The following is a 17,369-nucleotide window of genomic DNA, read 5'->3' as shown; positions in this document are numbered from 1 at the left end:
GTCACTGCTGGCGAAGGTGGAGATGCAGGGATGGGCGATCTTGTCAGCTCCCAGAGGTGCAGATGCACAGCTGTCTGAGACACTTCAGAAGTGTGGTCAGAGGGACAAGGCTCCATAGCAACTACACGTGATCTTCCTTTGTGTTGTTTACTGGAAAAGATTAATCATTACTTATTGCTCTACTGTCTCCTATCACACTATGCTCAGCCCTGGGTGCTATTACAACACCAGTGAACCTTTCTGTGCATGTTGCACCTCTTGTTTAGTATTAGTCTGATGTGCAAAACTATATTAAATGTGCTCATATAAATCCACTAGTTAGATGCTCGACAGTAATTTATTCATGATACTATCTTGGTTTGTGACCCCTTTAAGGAATAACAGAAAATATACTTAATTAACACTTTCATTAAAAGCTTCCCTGAATAATGTGCAATTGTGGCTTTTCTTCTGTCAGCCATTACATATAATTGCTGTAATATATGCTTGTCTAGGGGGAAGGGGATAAAAAATATATAGTACTGGTATCACCTGAACACAGCTCTCCGAACATTAAGGGAGGCATTATTCAGAATAAATGGATTATGAGGAAAACCAGCATAAATGACTCAATAAAACTGCTAAGCAGCCAGCCAGCGGTGGCCAACATGATTAATTGCAGGCGTTCCAAGATTGGATTTATTTTGTCTTTTATTTCTCCTTTAATGACTAGCTGTGAACACCACTCTCAATACATTGCCCATGTTTCTAGATTACTGGTGACTAATGAGAATTCAAAATGGCCGTTATCCACATGAATGTCTTTTTATTTGAAAAGTCAATATTGCCTGTGAGCGTGTGAGGAATATTCTAGTCCCTGTGAATGATTTACACTGATCCATTGTAAGCTTCCCAATTAAAAGGGTTTTGGAAAGCATTAAGGGACGCTGGCATGTATATGATTATACCGGTGTGTCGCTGTATTTATGGGTTTCTACTGCTCTTGATATTGCTTATTCAAATAACTACAAGATTTGGCTTCTCTATTTATCAACCTGATTCACTATATGCACAACCCCTCCACATATACAGTATCTGAATTATTAAAAGGCTCCAAGAAGTGTGTTGCCACCTATTTTCTCCACAGAGGATCAATGCTCTGAATCTGTGGGATAAATGAAGCTATACTTTACATGATGTTGTTTTCAAAGTCGTTTTAGTCCACGTAGGTATAGTATATTCTTGGTGGAGGGCTCTCAGAAAGCTGTGTTGAAGTAGGGGATATGGCTCCATTTAATGAAAGAGCCCAGTTGGTAATGACCTCGGTGATTCATACATTCGTTAAAGAAATCAATCCCACATCAGCTAAGAGCAGAAATGGGATCTCTTGCAGCCTTAAATCTTGACACTGGGTAATCCACGCTAAACTGCAGGTTATATTAAACTGGAACATGGTATTGATGTGCAAGAATAAGACAGATGAAGTTCATTACAGAGCTGAAAACAGGTATGGAGACAAAACACTGACTCCAATAATGGGCTTAAGAGAGAATGTAAAATGCAGGCCCAAGGCAGTGCTTTGTCAGACTGGACTGTTGTGTCACCAGACTGTTGTTCTTTCCATCTATGATTTAACACAGTCGAGCACAGCTAGATGGCACCCGGGAGAGAACTTGATTTTCATGTTTGCCAATCTTCCTTTATACCTGCCCATGGTGACCATAAATACACTTTTATGCCTCCCAGAGAAATGCTTAAAGAAGCAGTTTGTCCAAGTCCTGTAAGGTCTCGCATGGCAATATTCTTGATGGATGACAGCAGCAAAGTCTAGAAGACGCCTCGGAGAGTTTTCCCATCTCGTTTGTTTGGGAGTTTTACATTTGAGCATAAATTCCTGCTCGGCCGTATTTATGTGGATTTTAGACTTCTTTGCTCTGTGTCTTTTGTTCCCACAGCTCACAAATGAGGCACAGCACCACGAGTGGTCATGGTCATCTCAAAGGGCAGTTTGAGAGAAGATGGTGAGATGTGGTCGCCCCAAAACAGCAGAGTGTTTAAAACTTTTTAAAAAGATCTCCAGGAATCCTTTAACATGATTATAAATCAGTCAACCCTTTGCAGGATCATTGATTTAGGCAGCATATCATCATAACTGGGTAAAACCGAACAAGGCTGCAACAGTTACTGTCCAATTATTTATCATTTTTGTATAATAATGTATAATAATTGTTCTTAACATTGCACCAAAGATATATAGTGACTAATAGTAGCTATCATGATAGACAGTAACTATAAGGGAGGAAAATGTTTGGTGTTAACATGACAACTTGACTATTAGACGATTACCAAAATTCCATTGATTATGTCAGTGCACTTGGTGATAAATCAACTAATTATTTTAGTGCTGGTGAAATTCTTTTAAGTTTTTTATGTCTTCAGGTCAGTTGAAATGTTCCAGCTGCCTCATTCTGTAGCACTTGGGTTCAACAAACCACCTCCAAAACCAACTTAACTCTGGCAAACTTCAGTATTATAAATAAGACACAAGTCCATTTTTCATAACTGGGGAAAAAAGCTGACATTTGGAAATACAGCGTCTTAGCTTTCAGAATATTTTATTATTTTAGAATAAACCCATGAGCTTAAATGTTGAAACCTCTGAAATATGAACCTCAAGTTGAACAATTTGCTTTGACAGTGCAGACTGATTTATTCAGCTACATTGTGCTGGTAATAAAATTAAAGATACCCTGTGGAGTTTTTGAATACAAAAAGTTGTGCTCGCCAAAATGCGTTAACAAACATATTTGAGAGCATTTCCATCCTCAAAAAAACATCTGGAATGTTGATTTACTTATATATTTTAATTCACACATTGGATACATCCCAGTTCCCTTATATATTTGTTCCTCCCTTCTCACTCCATCCCAAAACTCAGACTATATCTGCTCTGAGGAGCAAGGAGGCTGTCTGAAGGAGCCATGAGCAAAGATACCCGAGATCATCCTTTACAAAAGTCTTTATGGACTGACCTGCCCCTTTGTCAGAAATCTGTTTGTGATCGGAGGAAAGAACATTTCGTCTCTTAAAACCTCGTCTCCTCTCTCCTGGCATCTTACGTGGGCAAGACAAAGACGCAAGGAAAAGATGCATGTGAGGAAAACGTGGATAGATATTAATAATAATAATTTTTGAATAGTCATTACATTTAAAAAATTGACTATTTCATGCAACTATGGTTCTGTCTTTAAAAACAAAGAGCCACTGTTTCCCCTTGCTTTTACTGGTGCCTTGAAATAACGTGATAACGAGGTCAGTGTACCATTTTACTATAGCGCCAAATACAAACAGCAGAAACCGTCATGGCTACTTAATCAGGCACAGAATAATTAACTCAAGAGGATTCACCTGCATGTAATGTTTAAAGAAACAGCTGTACTGTGAGATTGTGATGCTGATGAAGGCCAGACAGCCGAAAACATTTTGTTTTCTCACAGAATAAAGTGAGTGCAATGCTACCTTTACATTTATTGGATAATATTATCGAGATAACACACCAATTCTCTCTGAGCGCAGTGGAACCTGCACATAAAATTTACTTTCAGTTAAAAATATCTGACTATAGTTTAGTTTATACATTTCTTTACATGGTAACTGTTTCTTACATGAAGTATATTTTAATGAAAGGAGGAGGATTAGTGTCAGTGCTGTTATTATCACGCCACCTGTTTAAACCCTCTTCAGTGTGCACTTTACTCAGCGTGACATACAGAGAGGTCTGTGTACAAAATGGAATGGCCCTCCACCAAAATAAAACCCAGCTGGTTTTACTTTTCACCTTATCTAGGGATTGATATATGGTAGCAGCATGTCAATGTAAAGCTGTCCCACCCTGCAGCTCTGAACTATCGCACATACCTCCCATAACAGAGCAGGACATCTCAGCCCCAGAATTGGTCGATATTATTTTTATACAACAAACGTATCCTTAGTACATTTATAGTCATTTCTGCTTATCAGTGATGACGGGTGCATTGCAGAAAACAGCTCCCACCCTAAACCAGTTCCAACACCTGAACACCTCATGCGTGTGAAGACTAGAATAAGCAAGAGAGTAAGTCAAAATAAATATTTTAAAAGTACAAATGCAAACTTTATCAAACCAAGGAAAAAAGCAGGGAGTGAGCTTAAACAATATGAAAAACTTAACAATATCCAAATTTATATAATTAATATTGCTGAATAACCTGCAGTTTAAAATCCACTCAAATGGATTCAAGTTTGTCAAAGGCATCCTTAAGCTCAGGTCTGTGGGGGTGTGTCAGACCAAAAAGTCTGGGAACCGTTGCTCTCTCCAGCCACTTGGGATCAGAAAACCCTTTGAAAGGCTACTGAACTGTAGCTCATTTTAAAACTAATAGCTGTTCCTCCACCCTGATATTTACATGATTAATGAAAGTATTGACACATTATTAGTAAATTGCCCAAACGCCTGCTGTGTGAACGGGACTAAAAACAGACAGCTCCGAGCCAAATGAATAACCAGCCCACGTGGTTACACAGAGTCAGATTACAGCACCTTATGCTTTCCCAGTCAATAATAAGATGATTGGTTGGCAGTGGCACATCTGGTTAGCAGGACATTGTTGTGCTTGACATTTATCATAGCTGGGGGGCGTGAACTTGAAGCTAAACAGTAACTGAATCATTAAATATGAACAGTTGCAGCCCCCCTCCCCACCCCCACCACCACCAACTTGGAGACACCATCATCAGTGTTTTCATGCTGAAATTAGTGACTAACTTCTGCTATGATAAACACATCTTTGTTCAAACTGGGCCATTATTTGCCAAGAGGGGCATATACTCCAGGGTTGGTGAAACAATGGCCGCTCTAACAAGCAGATTATTTGCAGCATTTGATATTAATGCCAATTACTATTATAGATGGATGTCTTCCTGAAAATCAAGTCATGTATTTTGTCGAGAGGGGCCAAAATTGAGCAATGATTTCTATTTAAACTAGATAACTTCAGCACTCCTTATGCCTCTAGTGTAAAAGAGCAAAATAACTAACAAGTGGCATAAAGATTAAACTGTCCTTTGCAGAGTTCTACTACACTAGCAACATCTCATTTCAACTGTAAATGGAATTTGGATGGCTCAGTTATCAGATAAATCCACTCAGCGAGCAGGTTCTGTAGTTCAATAAAACAATCCAAATAGCTCAGTTTCCACTTTTAAGCTTAAAGTAAATAGGATGCGCAATAAAACCAGTCACTGGCCCCCTCTATTAAAAAAAAAGAAAGAAATCAATAGCTAGAGGATGACAATCTATGGCCATCATTTAATTCTCTTATCAGTGTGATTTAAGGGACAAGGATAACTGTAAATCCTTATCTTTGACTTTGTGGGTGGTTTATAGCAGTTTCAACAGCAGTTCAGAGACAGAATGTCCATACCTTTTGCCAGATACACGATTTATAGCTTTATTACTCTTTGTCTAAAAGACCAAAGAAATATATAATTGAAAGAAAGAGATAGCAGCCAGCGGGTGGAGGAGCTGGAGAGGGCAATGCAAGAACGGAGAACCATCAGTGCTGGAGACATATCACAGCAGCAGTTTTATAGCCAAGGAGCCAGGCCTCTTTTGGTTGGGGGGCTCTTTTTTATAAAACAAGCAAGATCCAATTTTCTGATTCATCTACAAACAGTAAGGACTGAGTTTAGTATTCTGATGTTAGGCATCAAACTGGTCCACGTGAGCACAGAGGTCACAGAGAGGGCTCGGAGAGCTGAAGTCATGGGTTTGTGCTCACACTGTCACGGGCCAACTCATATTTTTGCCCTCAGTGACAACAAGCCTATTGTTCTCCCTGATAAGGCTTCGGTGTGCACAGTAATGGGAATTAAGCAGAGCATAAGTCATGGAGAAATTGGGCGACAGCAGATCAATAGATAGTGCTGAAGCCTCAGGGGCCATTAGTGAAGAGGAGCCCTTTGTTTGTGGATGCTAGGTTCTCAATTCACTGTTGAAACTAAGAATACATTGAGTTCATAAGAGAAAGGAAAAGGTGCTTGGTGACACGAGTTCATTAACCTGACCCATGTGTTTTTGAAAACAGTGGGAGGTCATTATGAGCTCACACCAAGCTCATTAAACACAGTTAACTAACCATTGTTTGCAAGCTGCAATATAACCAATTTTAGCTGCAACTATTATTTCCTATATCTATAAAGCTGTCAGTTATATTTTGGATTACGAGATTGATTAATCCAAAATGTCATAAAAATGTTTATGATACTCACAGCAGAGAGAAGCAGCAGCAACTCTTTCTGTAAACAGTTACTCTGGATAAACCTGGTAGTAATAGTTTTATTTATAAAAAAGCAGATACTGTACAAAGAACACTATTAAAGTCTGAGTCTGTGGATGCTCAAGATTCTCTTAAGTTTACACTATTCAACATTCGAACTATAAACCCCCTGGCACTTGAAAGTGCATCTTTTATGATAATTTGTGTATTTTAGTCAGTTGTTTTCAGAGTTGTCCTGTCTGTCCTGTTGCACTATGAATTCAAAACTACATGGCTACATACAACTAGATGTCATTGTGCGGCCCTTCAAATTATTAACTGGTTATAAAATTCCACTGAAATGTCAGAAAATAATGAAACACTCTTCCAAGTGGGCCTCTTCAAATCACTTCAAATCAACAACAATTCAATCTGGGGTTTTTTTCATGAAAAATAAATAAACTGAATTGTGGCGGATTCATTTTATTAGTAACTCAACTCAGTGTTCCAGCACTAAAAGCATTTAGTAATTAATGAAGAAAGACATCTGCTTTGTTAGCAGGACTGTTTTCATTTCTTTGTTTACAGGATAACATATCTGACTGAGTGTGTGTGGCATACGTTTCTGTGGACTGTTGCAGCTGTACGTTTGAAATCAACAGCTCTAATCTTTTCATTGTCCAAAATAACATGTGACAATGGCAATAAAACTGATTTCCCAATTACATTCTTAAGGCAAATGTATATTGTGGCCATCACTCCGGGGCCTTCCCACTTAAACGCACTTATAATTTGTTGCTGCATTGCATTATTCCTGCCTCATAACCAGATCTCAGCTGAGTGAGCAATGTGTCAATGATAATTACAGTTATTAATTAATACACCACAATAGAGGCACGTGTATTTTCACTATTAATAAATTCCAAGTCATCAGGTTGTGATTTAATTATGAATTATGTAAATGGTTGCCATGGACCATTTAGATCTATGCATTTTATTAGCTAAATGGAAGAGCAGAATCACAGTGCTAAGGATGGACTGGATTGTCTCAAGAGGGCGCTTTTCTCACAGTGTGTTGCACTGACCAAAGCGCTTTACAGGAGATCATACACCATTCACCCATTCACACACTGATGACGACAGGCTGCCACCGGGAGCAATTCGGGGTTCAGTGTCTTGCTCAGGGACACTTAGGCATGCGGGGAGACTGGGAGTCAAACCACCAACTTGCTGGTTAGGAGACGACTGCCCTACCTTGTGAGCCACAGCCACCCCAAAGGGTGTACACATTTGAGTGATAACAGGACAAGTACAAGAGTATGTAGTGAGTTGACCACAACATGTAGGCCCTCTGCCAATAAAATACAAATCACACTGATGATTAAGTGACTAAAAGGGTGTGCTTCAGTGATTTGTTTTTAATCCTGAACAACAACAGAGGTCTCTGGCACAGATGAATAAGATAATCCAGGACTAACACACTGACAGACATTCATTGTCAGTTTTAGTCTCTGTATGGAGAGTGTAGAAAATTATGTTAGTATAGAAAATGACTGTCCTTTAAGCTGTCACTTATTTCACTGATTACTTCCTTTGATATATAATATGTCAATACACATTCCCAGACTCCATAGTCTTCAAATGTCTGATTTTGTTTGATCAAAAGTCCAAAACCCAAAAGAATTTACTTCATTATCACAGAGGGCTAAGAAAATTAAATAAATAAATAAATAAAATCACACTTAGAAGGGACAAATATGCTTTTGCCACTTTTGCTTAAAAATAGGATATTGATTATTTTTCTGTTGCTAGATTATCCATTGTCTAATTGGTTCAGCTCTACTCTGAGCACCTACCTACATCACTAATTTGTTCAATAATTCAATAAGCCTGGTGTACACTTAGCTCACTGCTGGCTGATTTCCCTGGCTGGACGAGCAATAGACCAATCAGAATTTTGCAGGCAGAATTAACGAGGGTCTTCCTGCGCCAGACCCAGAAAAACAGTAACATAAAAATAGCCACGAACATGGCGTTAGTCTGATTCTCAGGCTAATTCTTTGCTATTTTGGACATTCTGAATAACTTGTCTGACATGTTGTTGTGGAGCGAGGACAAAAGTATGATAGGAAGACTGGTTGGCTAATGCTGTAGATATGGACATTTGTTTTGATTATTTTGTAGTGAAATGTATAACAGAGTATAGATATCTACATCTTTTTTTACCACTGTTCTTCTTGTCAAGTTGATGTAGTGCTAGGAACAAGGAATATATTTGGCTTGAAGAGGGCTGTCAAATCAAACTGTCAGGCAGCACTTTTTGATGGAGTAGTATCTCTCGCTCATCCGTCAGTCAAAGAGAAAGACTGCTGCCAAAGTCAAATTTGAAAGTTGAGAGTGGCAGACTTACGTGACATTACATTGTTTGGGAGAGCTGAGAAATCTGCAGAGTTCAGCTCTCATTTAAAATTTACTGGGTGTGTTTGCTAAGTAATGAAGTGTAGCAGCAAGTCATGTGGATAATAGTAGGCCACTCGATTCTTAAAAACTGCTCTGAAAAGCTCATGGTTTCCTGTGACAGAGTATTGCCTCATCACATACACACAAAGAAGTCCTACACATTTCACAGCATTGGCAGGGGACATCATAAAACTCTTCTTCTCATAGACAGCAGACTCGAGTCAGACCGCCCTATAAAATTTAATCATCACAACAGTGCCAGACATTGTTCTGGCATATCAGAAAATTTCCCGACCCGGGGAGCGTGTCTCTCTGCTGGACTGTTATGGTGTTTACTCACACAAGAGACTTACCCCTGAGGCAAGCTCCACTCTTCTGCAGCCCGGCTGTAAGCGTTCCAGCCCCCTGGAGAAATACTCTGTCCTCCCCTGCTGTCTGGACTTTGTCAGAAGGCAGCCATGTCAGGCCAGCAGCCAGGGATCCTTGGGAACAGTGAGCAAAGACAGCGTCAGATAGCAAGTTACATATTAGGCAGAACAGGTACACCATCGTTGATGTTCATTAGACACTTCCTTCTCCGTATTCTATTAATAACTACACTGAAGGTAAGAAAGTAAAAAAAAAAAAGAAGAGAAACTACTGATGTTATTGTTTTACATGCACTGGAGGACAGAAACCCTTAATTTTATAATGCCTTGAAACGTATTATTTTAGGATTAGGGTGAAATTAACATGAAATAAAATTAAAACGTGCAGACAAATTACAGGTTTAAAAACTGCTGAGATCTCACTTGTAACTTGAGTAAAATGACCAATCACTGTGCGAATTAAGGACAATTTCATGTATTAATTTAAGAGATCACACAATTAAGCACTTTTATTTAGGGGTGGCTGTAAATTTGGAGATTAAAGCGTTTTATTAAGAGCTTTTGTCTGCTAGTCACTGTGCTTTGTCATTTCAGGTGTCTCAAAGTGTGATTTTAAGCTCAAACCTGAAATAAAGGTTAAAAAAAAAACAAGAGGGAAAACTGTGTTTTATGGACGTGAAGACTTTTTCTCAACTTTAAAATGTAAAAATCTGCACTTGCAGTAGTTTTTCCCCACAAATAATGAGCGACATGTAATACATAGCAATTATGAGAATAAGACATTAATGAAAGCTGTGGTTATTAACAACTCTCAGTGGTAGACTACAGAATAAAAGCTTATTTGGAACAATTTTAACATATACCCTGCTTTCAGCATAATGGCACAGAATGACACAATAAAAACACTACAGTATGGCACAATGAAAAAAATATGCAACGTGTATTTTAGGTGCACTGTGCTCTCCTTGGTTGATTGAACAAAGCTTTGTCTATAGTCAGTTATTTAGAGCACTTATCTCTGTAGTTAATAATGTGATCTGTCTGAGTTTCACACATATAATCAAGCAACAGCCCATATGTGGCATCAATCACAGACACAAGAACACTGGGATCAAAGCAGAAACACTGTTTTTAATCACACAGTCCACACGTGGATGCACTGAATGACTGAACCAAACAACAACAACAAAATGGGCACAAAATCATGGTTTAATGTTTACTTTTATCTAAAAAAAAAATCAACTTAAGATACCAAAAATTGTTCTCAAATTATTTACAGCAAAATCAGAAATGTCTAGCATCAGTATAGGAATTTCATTGCCATGACAACACTGCCCCTCTGTGTATGAATGTCTATATTACATGTTTTCATCTTAATCTTTTTATTATGCATTAGTTTTTATTTCATCCAGGAAAAACATAACTATACGCCTATTTAAAAAAAATAGCCAAATTCTGGTCATTAATTAAACTGACATGAATACATGTTGTAATTAAGACGTTTGTTTGGTAATGTATCATTTTATTAAAATAGTGACAATTCCGTTTGTGTTTAGGCGCCATCTAGTGGTCTGAAGCATCAACTGATTGCACAGATTCTTGCTTCGATGTGTAGGACCTACTTTGGTCGTATAAGTAAGCTGTGAGCCACAGTATAACTCACTGAATAGGAGGCCTGCCCTTTCTTCCTCACTATGCTACGCATTTAAGAATTTCACTTAAGGGATAAAAATGTTCTGTCAGACTGATTCAATTTCTATTTGCTCCATCACTCATTACATTCTTGATCTTGGACATATTTTTCCTCATACAACTCTACATTCAGCTCGCATCCACCGCTCTTAGGTATGTCCTGTATCATACCATATTATTCCACTATTCAATTCCATCGCCTCCTAATATCTCCCAAAAAAGGGACATGCACTTGAACGCAGCAGTGACTCCTTACAGTGGGCGTTTGTTTTACAGTCCTATCATAACAGATGCAGCGAGTCATATGACTGTCACTATAGGTACTTTACATAACGAGCCATATTAAACAACAGCTGTCACACCTAGCAGATTATCCTGTTAAAAGGAATTTCTGGGTAAGTTGTTTTTCATCTACAGGTTTGCAGCACATGCGGGTTTCAGCTCACTGTTCAGTTCTCAGCAGTTTGTGTTTTTTTTTACTGGGAAAACAACCTAGCTCACTGGGGTAACCATGTACATACTAAATGTTTTGAAAACGCCTATGCATGTGATTTTCTTTACACATTTGCTTATAGCATCGCTGCTAAACAGCAGTCATATAATGCCAGTAGCCAGACTCTTCAACTCATAGCATACAGATGTAAACATGTCGGTCATATCGCTTTAATTACACCGGAGCTTCGCCTCTATTAGCAGTATTACGGTTCAGCGCTTGACCAACACGGAACCCCTTCACCTGTCGCGTGCTAGTGTACTTAAAGGCATGTCTTTTCGTATTATTTCCAAAGAAGCCCTGGTTGGAGCCATAACACTAGGAGTTGTTTTTTTCGCCGGACATTTCTTTGGTAAGAGCGGAGGCGTTCACGACTGATTTGATTTAAGGTTACCTTAGTGTAGTAGCATCGCCGGTAACATGTCAGTGCCGATGTATCTGAATCAGTGTGAAGAACAGACTGTGGATGTGTACAGAAGAGGAAAACCAAGTTATCTGTGATGTAGGGTTTAAATGTAGGTCTGGTGATGTGTGGTCTTGATAGGGGCAAGTGAAATCACTGTCAGCAAATGGGGAAGGAGGTTGGATGTTTTTTAAAGCTTAGTAGTTAGTAATTCCAAGCTAAATATACTACTTTTACAGTACCACATTTATTTGACTGCTTTTGTCACTAATTTACTAAGTAGCTTAAATTTAACATTTAAAAAATGATAAGCTCATAAATACATAGCTTTTAAGAGTAAGCCAGTGGTTTCCAACCATTTTGTCTTGTGATCTTGTATAATAACTCAGCCAGGTGCTAAACTTCGTTTTATCTGTGAAGTTCTACCAAAAAGACATTTCCCCTCTAAAAGTCATTGAAAGTAACAGGTGAGATCTGCACACTGTGAAAAAGAAATCCCAGAGAGGCACGAGAATCTTCTTCAAAATATTTATTGTCATCACTGGAGTGAAATGATAACCACTGGACAAAAAACTGTAAGAGTAGGCTGCTTAAATGTTGATGCACAAATATAAATGTAATACTTATAACAGCCTAGAACAGTTACAGGGGACAGCTTTCTGCAGAATGAGTACTTTTATTTGTAACATTAAGTAAATTTTACAGAATCACAATCAGCTTTATTGGCCAGGTGTGTTGGACACATGAAGAATTTCACTGGTAAAGCGGCTCTCAATGTGTATGTACATGTCCTTATGTAAGGCAGCAATGGGCAAGTAAACAATATAAGGAATGAAGACCATCATAGATTAACTGTTCATCAAAACGACAGCCCGGTGGAGGAAACTCTCCTTGTGCCTGGTTGTCTTGGTGCACAGTGACCTGTAACGCTGTCCAGTGGGGAGGAGTTCAGACAGATTGTGTCTAGAATGTGAGGGGTCTGCAGAAACCTTCTCCACCCTCCTTTTGACCCGTGAGGTGTACAGGTCCTCCATGGAGGGCAGGCGGGCACCGATGGTTCTTTCTGCAGTCCTGACTGTTCACTGGGGTCTGTTCCTGTCCTGTTCCATTGCTGAGCCAAACCAGACAGTGATGGATGAGCAGAGAACAGACTCGATGATTCCTCTGTAGAACTGTATCAGCAGCTCCTGGGGCAGGTCGAACTTCCTGAGCTGGCGCATAGTTTTACTTAAATACAAATTTAAATGCAGCACTTTTACTTTGAATGCAGCTTGGTTTATTGGTCCTTTAACTTAAAGCTCCCGGTACTTCTTCCACCACTGTTTGAATGCATGTCACAGATTAGGGTTTATGGAAACACTGGTGTGACCTAAATCTGAGCCCTGAGCACCTTCTCTTTTTATACATAAGAATGCATTATACACCTGTGCATCATTACATGGATAAAACCACACAATTACATGTAGTTTTTTTACACATGAAGTTTGCATGGTCATGTCAGTCCAATTTTTCTCCTCTAATAGTATAAACTCCACACAGAAAGGCCCGGTCGGCAGTGAGGTTCAAACCAACAACCTTCTTTCTGTGCCGTCATTACAAAGTCCCTTCCACTCACTTTCCCTTCCATCTTCCGTTGACCCTCAAAGTCTTCAAAAATGTGAATATCCAGTGCTATCAGAGTTCCTGAAATGACATGTATAAAAAGATTAGCTTGATTGCTTTTTGTGTGCACTAGTAGAACTGCCAGATATTAGAATGTTAGATTATTATTAGAATTATTGGAAACCACCCAGTGCACATGAACAACAGAAACATGGGGACACAGATGTCACGTGAATGCGTTAGTTTAGACCTGTTCACTGGGTTGGCCTCAAGCTGTCAAGTTAAAAGATTTTACAATTTCTGGTATTAGTTTCTTTACCTGGATCTGTTGCCTTTGGTGCAATAGCTGCATTTCCCCACTGAGATCATTTAAGTTTAATCTAAATTAAATAAAAACTACATTACCTAGACCAGACCTCAATTTCTTGAAAGATGAATAAGCTGGATGGCAGATCCCATGATATCATCATGGCCTTGTAATCATTTCACTGTTCATGTTCACCTTCAGGGAAAAAGAAATCTTCCAGAATGAGCATCTCAAAAAGTCACGGCAAGGGAAAAGACAACCCACTGTTGCAGTACGTCCTCAGATACTCCCTGAGGGAGCACCCAGTTCTGAAAGACCTGAGGCTGGTAAGGGTGTCGTGATATCCAGAATAGTGCTATGCTCTGGCATCATTAAGTGGTCAATGTCATAAAATGTAATCATGTCTCACGGTGCAATTTTTTGCGTAATCTGGTTTTCCACCTGTTGCTTTCAGAGGACGATGGAGCACTCTTACAATGTCATGATGATAGCCTGTGAGCAAGCGCAGTTCATGGCCAATCTGGCAAAGCTAATCAATGCCAAGAAAGCATTGGAGATCGGTAAGAATTGCAAGTTGTACATCATAATCGGTTTCTGAACCATGCACATCTGTCATTGTTGTAATTCCACAGTCCTTTACCTGTTCAGACACTGAGCATGTTTATATGCACACATGAAACCAGGTTACTAACAGAAATTATCAGTAGTACTAGCTGTAATAAGACAGCTTTCCTACACTGAACCTTCTACTACTAGGAGATTTTTTCTAATGTTTTTGTTAATTGTATAATTTGGTGCTGAAAAGAGTTATTTCCTTTTCACTGTTTAAGTTAAAATGACAAACTTTCACTTTCATTATTTTTACTACTAAGTCATATCATTGCAATATATTCCCTGTCTGTGACACCCTTGTAAAGTTGGGAAGTAACATAAATATCTCTACTGCCTGCTCCTTACATTTTCAAATCAGGCTTTGAGGGGAATTAATGATTATTTTTATTTTGCACTTGCTGCAAAATGTGCACACTGGTGCTCTGGATGACATTATTTTTGGCATATTTTTTTATTTTATTTGAAAGAAAATGGGTTAATAGTCTTGGAAATATATTTATATGATTTGAGGTTCAATTGGGTTTGCACATAAACAGCTGGTAGAAACGTCCATCTAAAGGACTACTTTTTACTTTTATACTTTAAGTACATTTCAGAGTCTGTACATTTTTACCCAAGAGCCTAAATCAGTACTTCTATTTTCACCACTTTTTTTTTTTTTTACACAAGTATCTATAACTTCTACTTGAGTGCTTTTGCCGCCCCTGCACACTTGCAACAGTAACCTGGTTACACAAGTGCATGTTAAGCACACAGAAAGTCAGCCTAATCATTGTGTTCTTTCTGTTATTATCCCTTATGTTGGTTTTAGTGCTTTCTCATTGCATTTGCAGGAGTGTACACAGGTTACAACACACTGAATATGGCACTGGCTCTACCTGCTGATGGAGTTGTAGTGGCATGTGATGTCAATGAAGATTACACCAACATCGGCAAACCCTATTGGAAAGAGGTGGGTTACTGTAAATATCATGTTTGCATAATCAGCTTCAAAACAGAATTACATGGATGCAAATACATACAAAAGACAAAATATTGCAAGATATCATTTCCCATCTGGTGTGATACAACTCATCTCCTGCACTTTGACTTCTGTAAATATTCTTGTTTTTTGTTTGTTTACAGGCTGGAGTAGAGCAAAAAATCGACCTGCGCATTCAGCCAGCACTGAAAACTATAGGTACAGTAACTATATCTATTTTCATAACTTACTTTGGGGATTATGATTAATCTATAGTTAATTATACCAAAAATAACAAACACATTTTGATGTGGTCATAACATAAAGACTTTATTGAAATCTTAAAAGCCTTAAAAGCCCAGAGAAATTCAAATTAGACCCAACTTTACCAGCTTCACTATTGAAGTGATGTACACACACACGCCTCATTTAATAGTTAGATAAAATTATGTTTTGAAATGGGACATTTTGTATATTAACTACTATTAATTTTGTCACTTTAAGTGGCCGTTTTGATACTAATACTTTTGCACTTTTACTTAAGTATAGTTTCCGGGCAACTGTGCTAGCGTTATAACTGATAAAACAAATAATGTCTATTACTCCAACAGAGTTTATAAATAATTTCCCTCGTAGTTAGAGATACTGTTGACTTTACTCTCAAATGTGAAAGCTGAAATCAATTTCCTTAATTAGTTACCATCCGGTAGCTAAAACACACGGCTGTGTTTTAGCTAAACCCAATCAACTAAGCTAGCCAGATGCTAACTAAATAACACAGTAACAGACCTGTGGTTTTACCCATCGATGCCTTTAGCTATAACAATACATTCATGATTTACCTGCCTGGTAAATTACCTGACTAAACGTAACTTCATCACACGCCTACATAAGTTTTGGTACCTGGATTTCATGCCTTCGCTTTCGCCTTGGATGCCTGTAAAAGCGTAGCTGTAAATTCTTTCTGATGCAGTTGAATACACAGCCGTGCTTTCGCATTTTAGCAGTTTTGTCCCAGCTGGTCCATGACTTGGATCTATAATACATTCATGATTACACATCGGCGACATAACGTGATGACGTCAGTTCACTAATCACGGGAATTCTTCTTCTTCTGTTATCTAATGGAGGTTGGCAAACAGCCATACCACCACTTCTTCTTCTTCGTCTTCGTCTTCTTCTTCTTCTTCTTCTTCTGTTATCTAATGGCGGTTGGCAAGCAGCCAACTCACTTCTTCTTAATGCCATTATCACTTACAACAACAAATCCTTGTTCTTTGAAAACTGGTTTAAAAATAACATTGCACTTGTAAAACAACTGTTTAATTGTGATGGAGTTCTGTTATCATATGAGAACTTCATAGCTAAGTACAGGTTCCCTGTTTCCCAGCATGAGTTTAATACTGTTATTAATGCACTTCCGTCTGGCATTCTCAGTTTAGCACGCTCCTGCTCAAACACGCACAACTCTATCAATTTAGATATTGCTGTTAATGGCACTTCTATCTTTGATAAAAGATTCAACAACATCTTTATAAGAAACTCCCTCATTCCAAGAACAACAACAGCTGTTAAACATAAATGGCCACACCAGACTCTTGGTGGAAGAACATGGAACACTGTTTTTACTTTGCCCTACAAATTTGTCTTGTCCAACAAAACTAAAGAACTTTTCTTTAAAATCTTACATAAATTTTACCCAGTAAACTCTATTATTTGTAAATACATTCCAAACATAGAAGAAAAATGCTCCTTTTGCAACAATGAGCTAGAAACTTTAGAGCATCTTTTTTTTCAGTGTGCACATGTAACAGTATTTTGGACTGACTTCTGTTGTGATCTCAAAAATTATCTTGGAAAGGAAATTGTACTTAAAGAATATAATATATTTTTAATTTTTGACAAGCCTCATTTCTCTAGCAATGAAAAATTTGTTATTAATCTTTTCATTATTTTGGCCAAATTCTTCATCCATAAAATGAAATTTCTGAAAAAATCACCATCCTTTTCAACCTTTAAACACTCTGATCTCAACAACTACTTCCATTTACTGTTACAATCAAACCACCCCAACAAGAAACGAACCAAAACCATTGACCTGCTTAAACATTTTAATTTTATATCTGAATAGCTTTACCTCCTTGTATTTTCTTTTCTTTGTTCTCACTTATTTGATGTTATTGTTCTTTTTCACCT

The 17,369-nt window shown here is 38.2% G+C and overlaps 1 protein-coding gene and 1 long non-coding RNA gene across 4 annotated transcripts in view; one reads left to right on the top strand and one right to left on the bottom strand.

Moving 5' to 3' along the window:
• LOC109962916 (uncharacterized) overlaps positions 1 to 16,995 on the bottom strand; it is a 34,411-nt gene extending 17,416 nt beyond the window's left edge. Inside the window, exons 1-3 of one of the 2 annotated variants that reach the window (XR_002275330.1) lie at positions 16,077 to 16,995; positions 15,091 to 15,151; positions 9,089 to 9,217 (exon numbers count right to left, since the gene is read on the bottom strand). This is a non-coding gene — a long non-coding RNA (uncharacterized LOC109962916). Of the gene's footprint in view, positions 1 to 9,088; positions 9,218 to 12,867; positions 13,375 to 15,090; positions 15,152 to 16,076 lie in introns of those variants that run through there. The other variant, XR_002275331.1, reaches the window with a different exon arrangement.
• Positions 11,054 to 17,369, top strand: part of LOC109962915 (catechol O-methyltransferase domain-containing protein 1) — a 7,596-nt gene continuing 1,280 nt past the window's right edge. Inside the window, exons 1-5 of one of the 2 annotated variants that reach the window (XM_020605065.1) lie at positions 11,054 to 11,190; positions 13,802 to 13,926; positions 14,055 to 14,160; positions 15,046 to 15,164; positions 15,338 to 15,392. In XM_020605065.1, the coding sequence (XP_020460721.1) occupies positions 13,822 to 13,926; positions 14,055 to 14,160; positions 15,046 to 15,164; positions 15,338 to 15,392 (385 nt within the window). In that variant the 5' untranslated portion in view covers positions 11,054 to 11,190; positions 13,802 to 13,821. Of the gene's footprint in view, positions 11,191 to 11,492; positions 11,641 to 13,801; positions 13,927 to 14,054; positions 14,161 to 15,045; positions 15,165 to 15,337; positions 15,393 to 17,369 lie in introns of those variants that run through there. The other variant, XM_020605064.1, reaches the window with a different exon arrangement.

This window comes from Monopterus albus, unplaced genomic scaffold, assembly GCF_001952655.1.
Source record: "Monopterus albus unplaced genomic scaffold, M_albus_1.0 scaffold69.1, whole genome shotgun sequence".
NCBI classification, from domain to species: Eukaryota; Metazoa; Chordata; class Actinopteri; order Synbranchiformes; family Synbranchidae; genus Monopterus; species Monopterus albus.
This window is presented reverse-complemented; position numbering and strand designations above follow the sequence as displayed.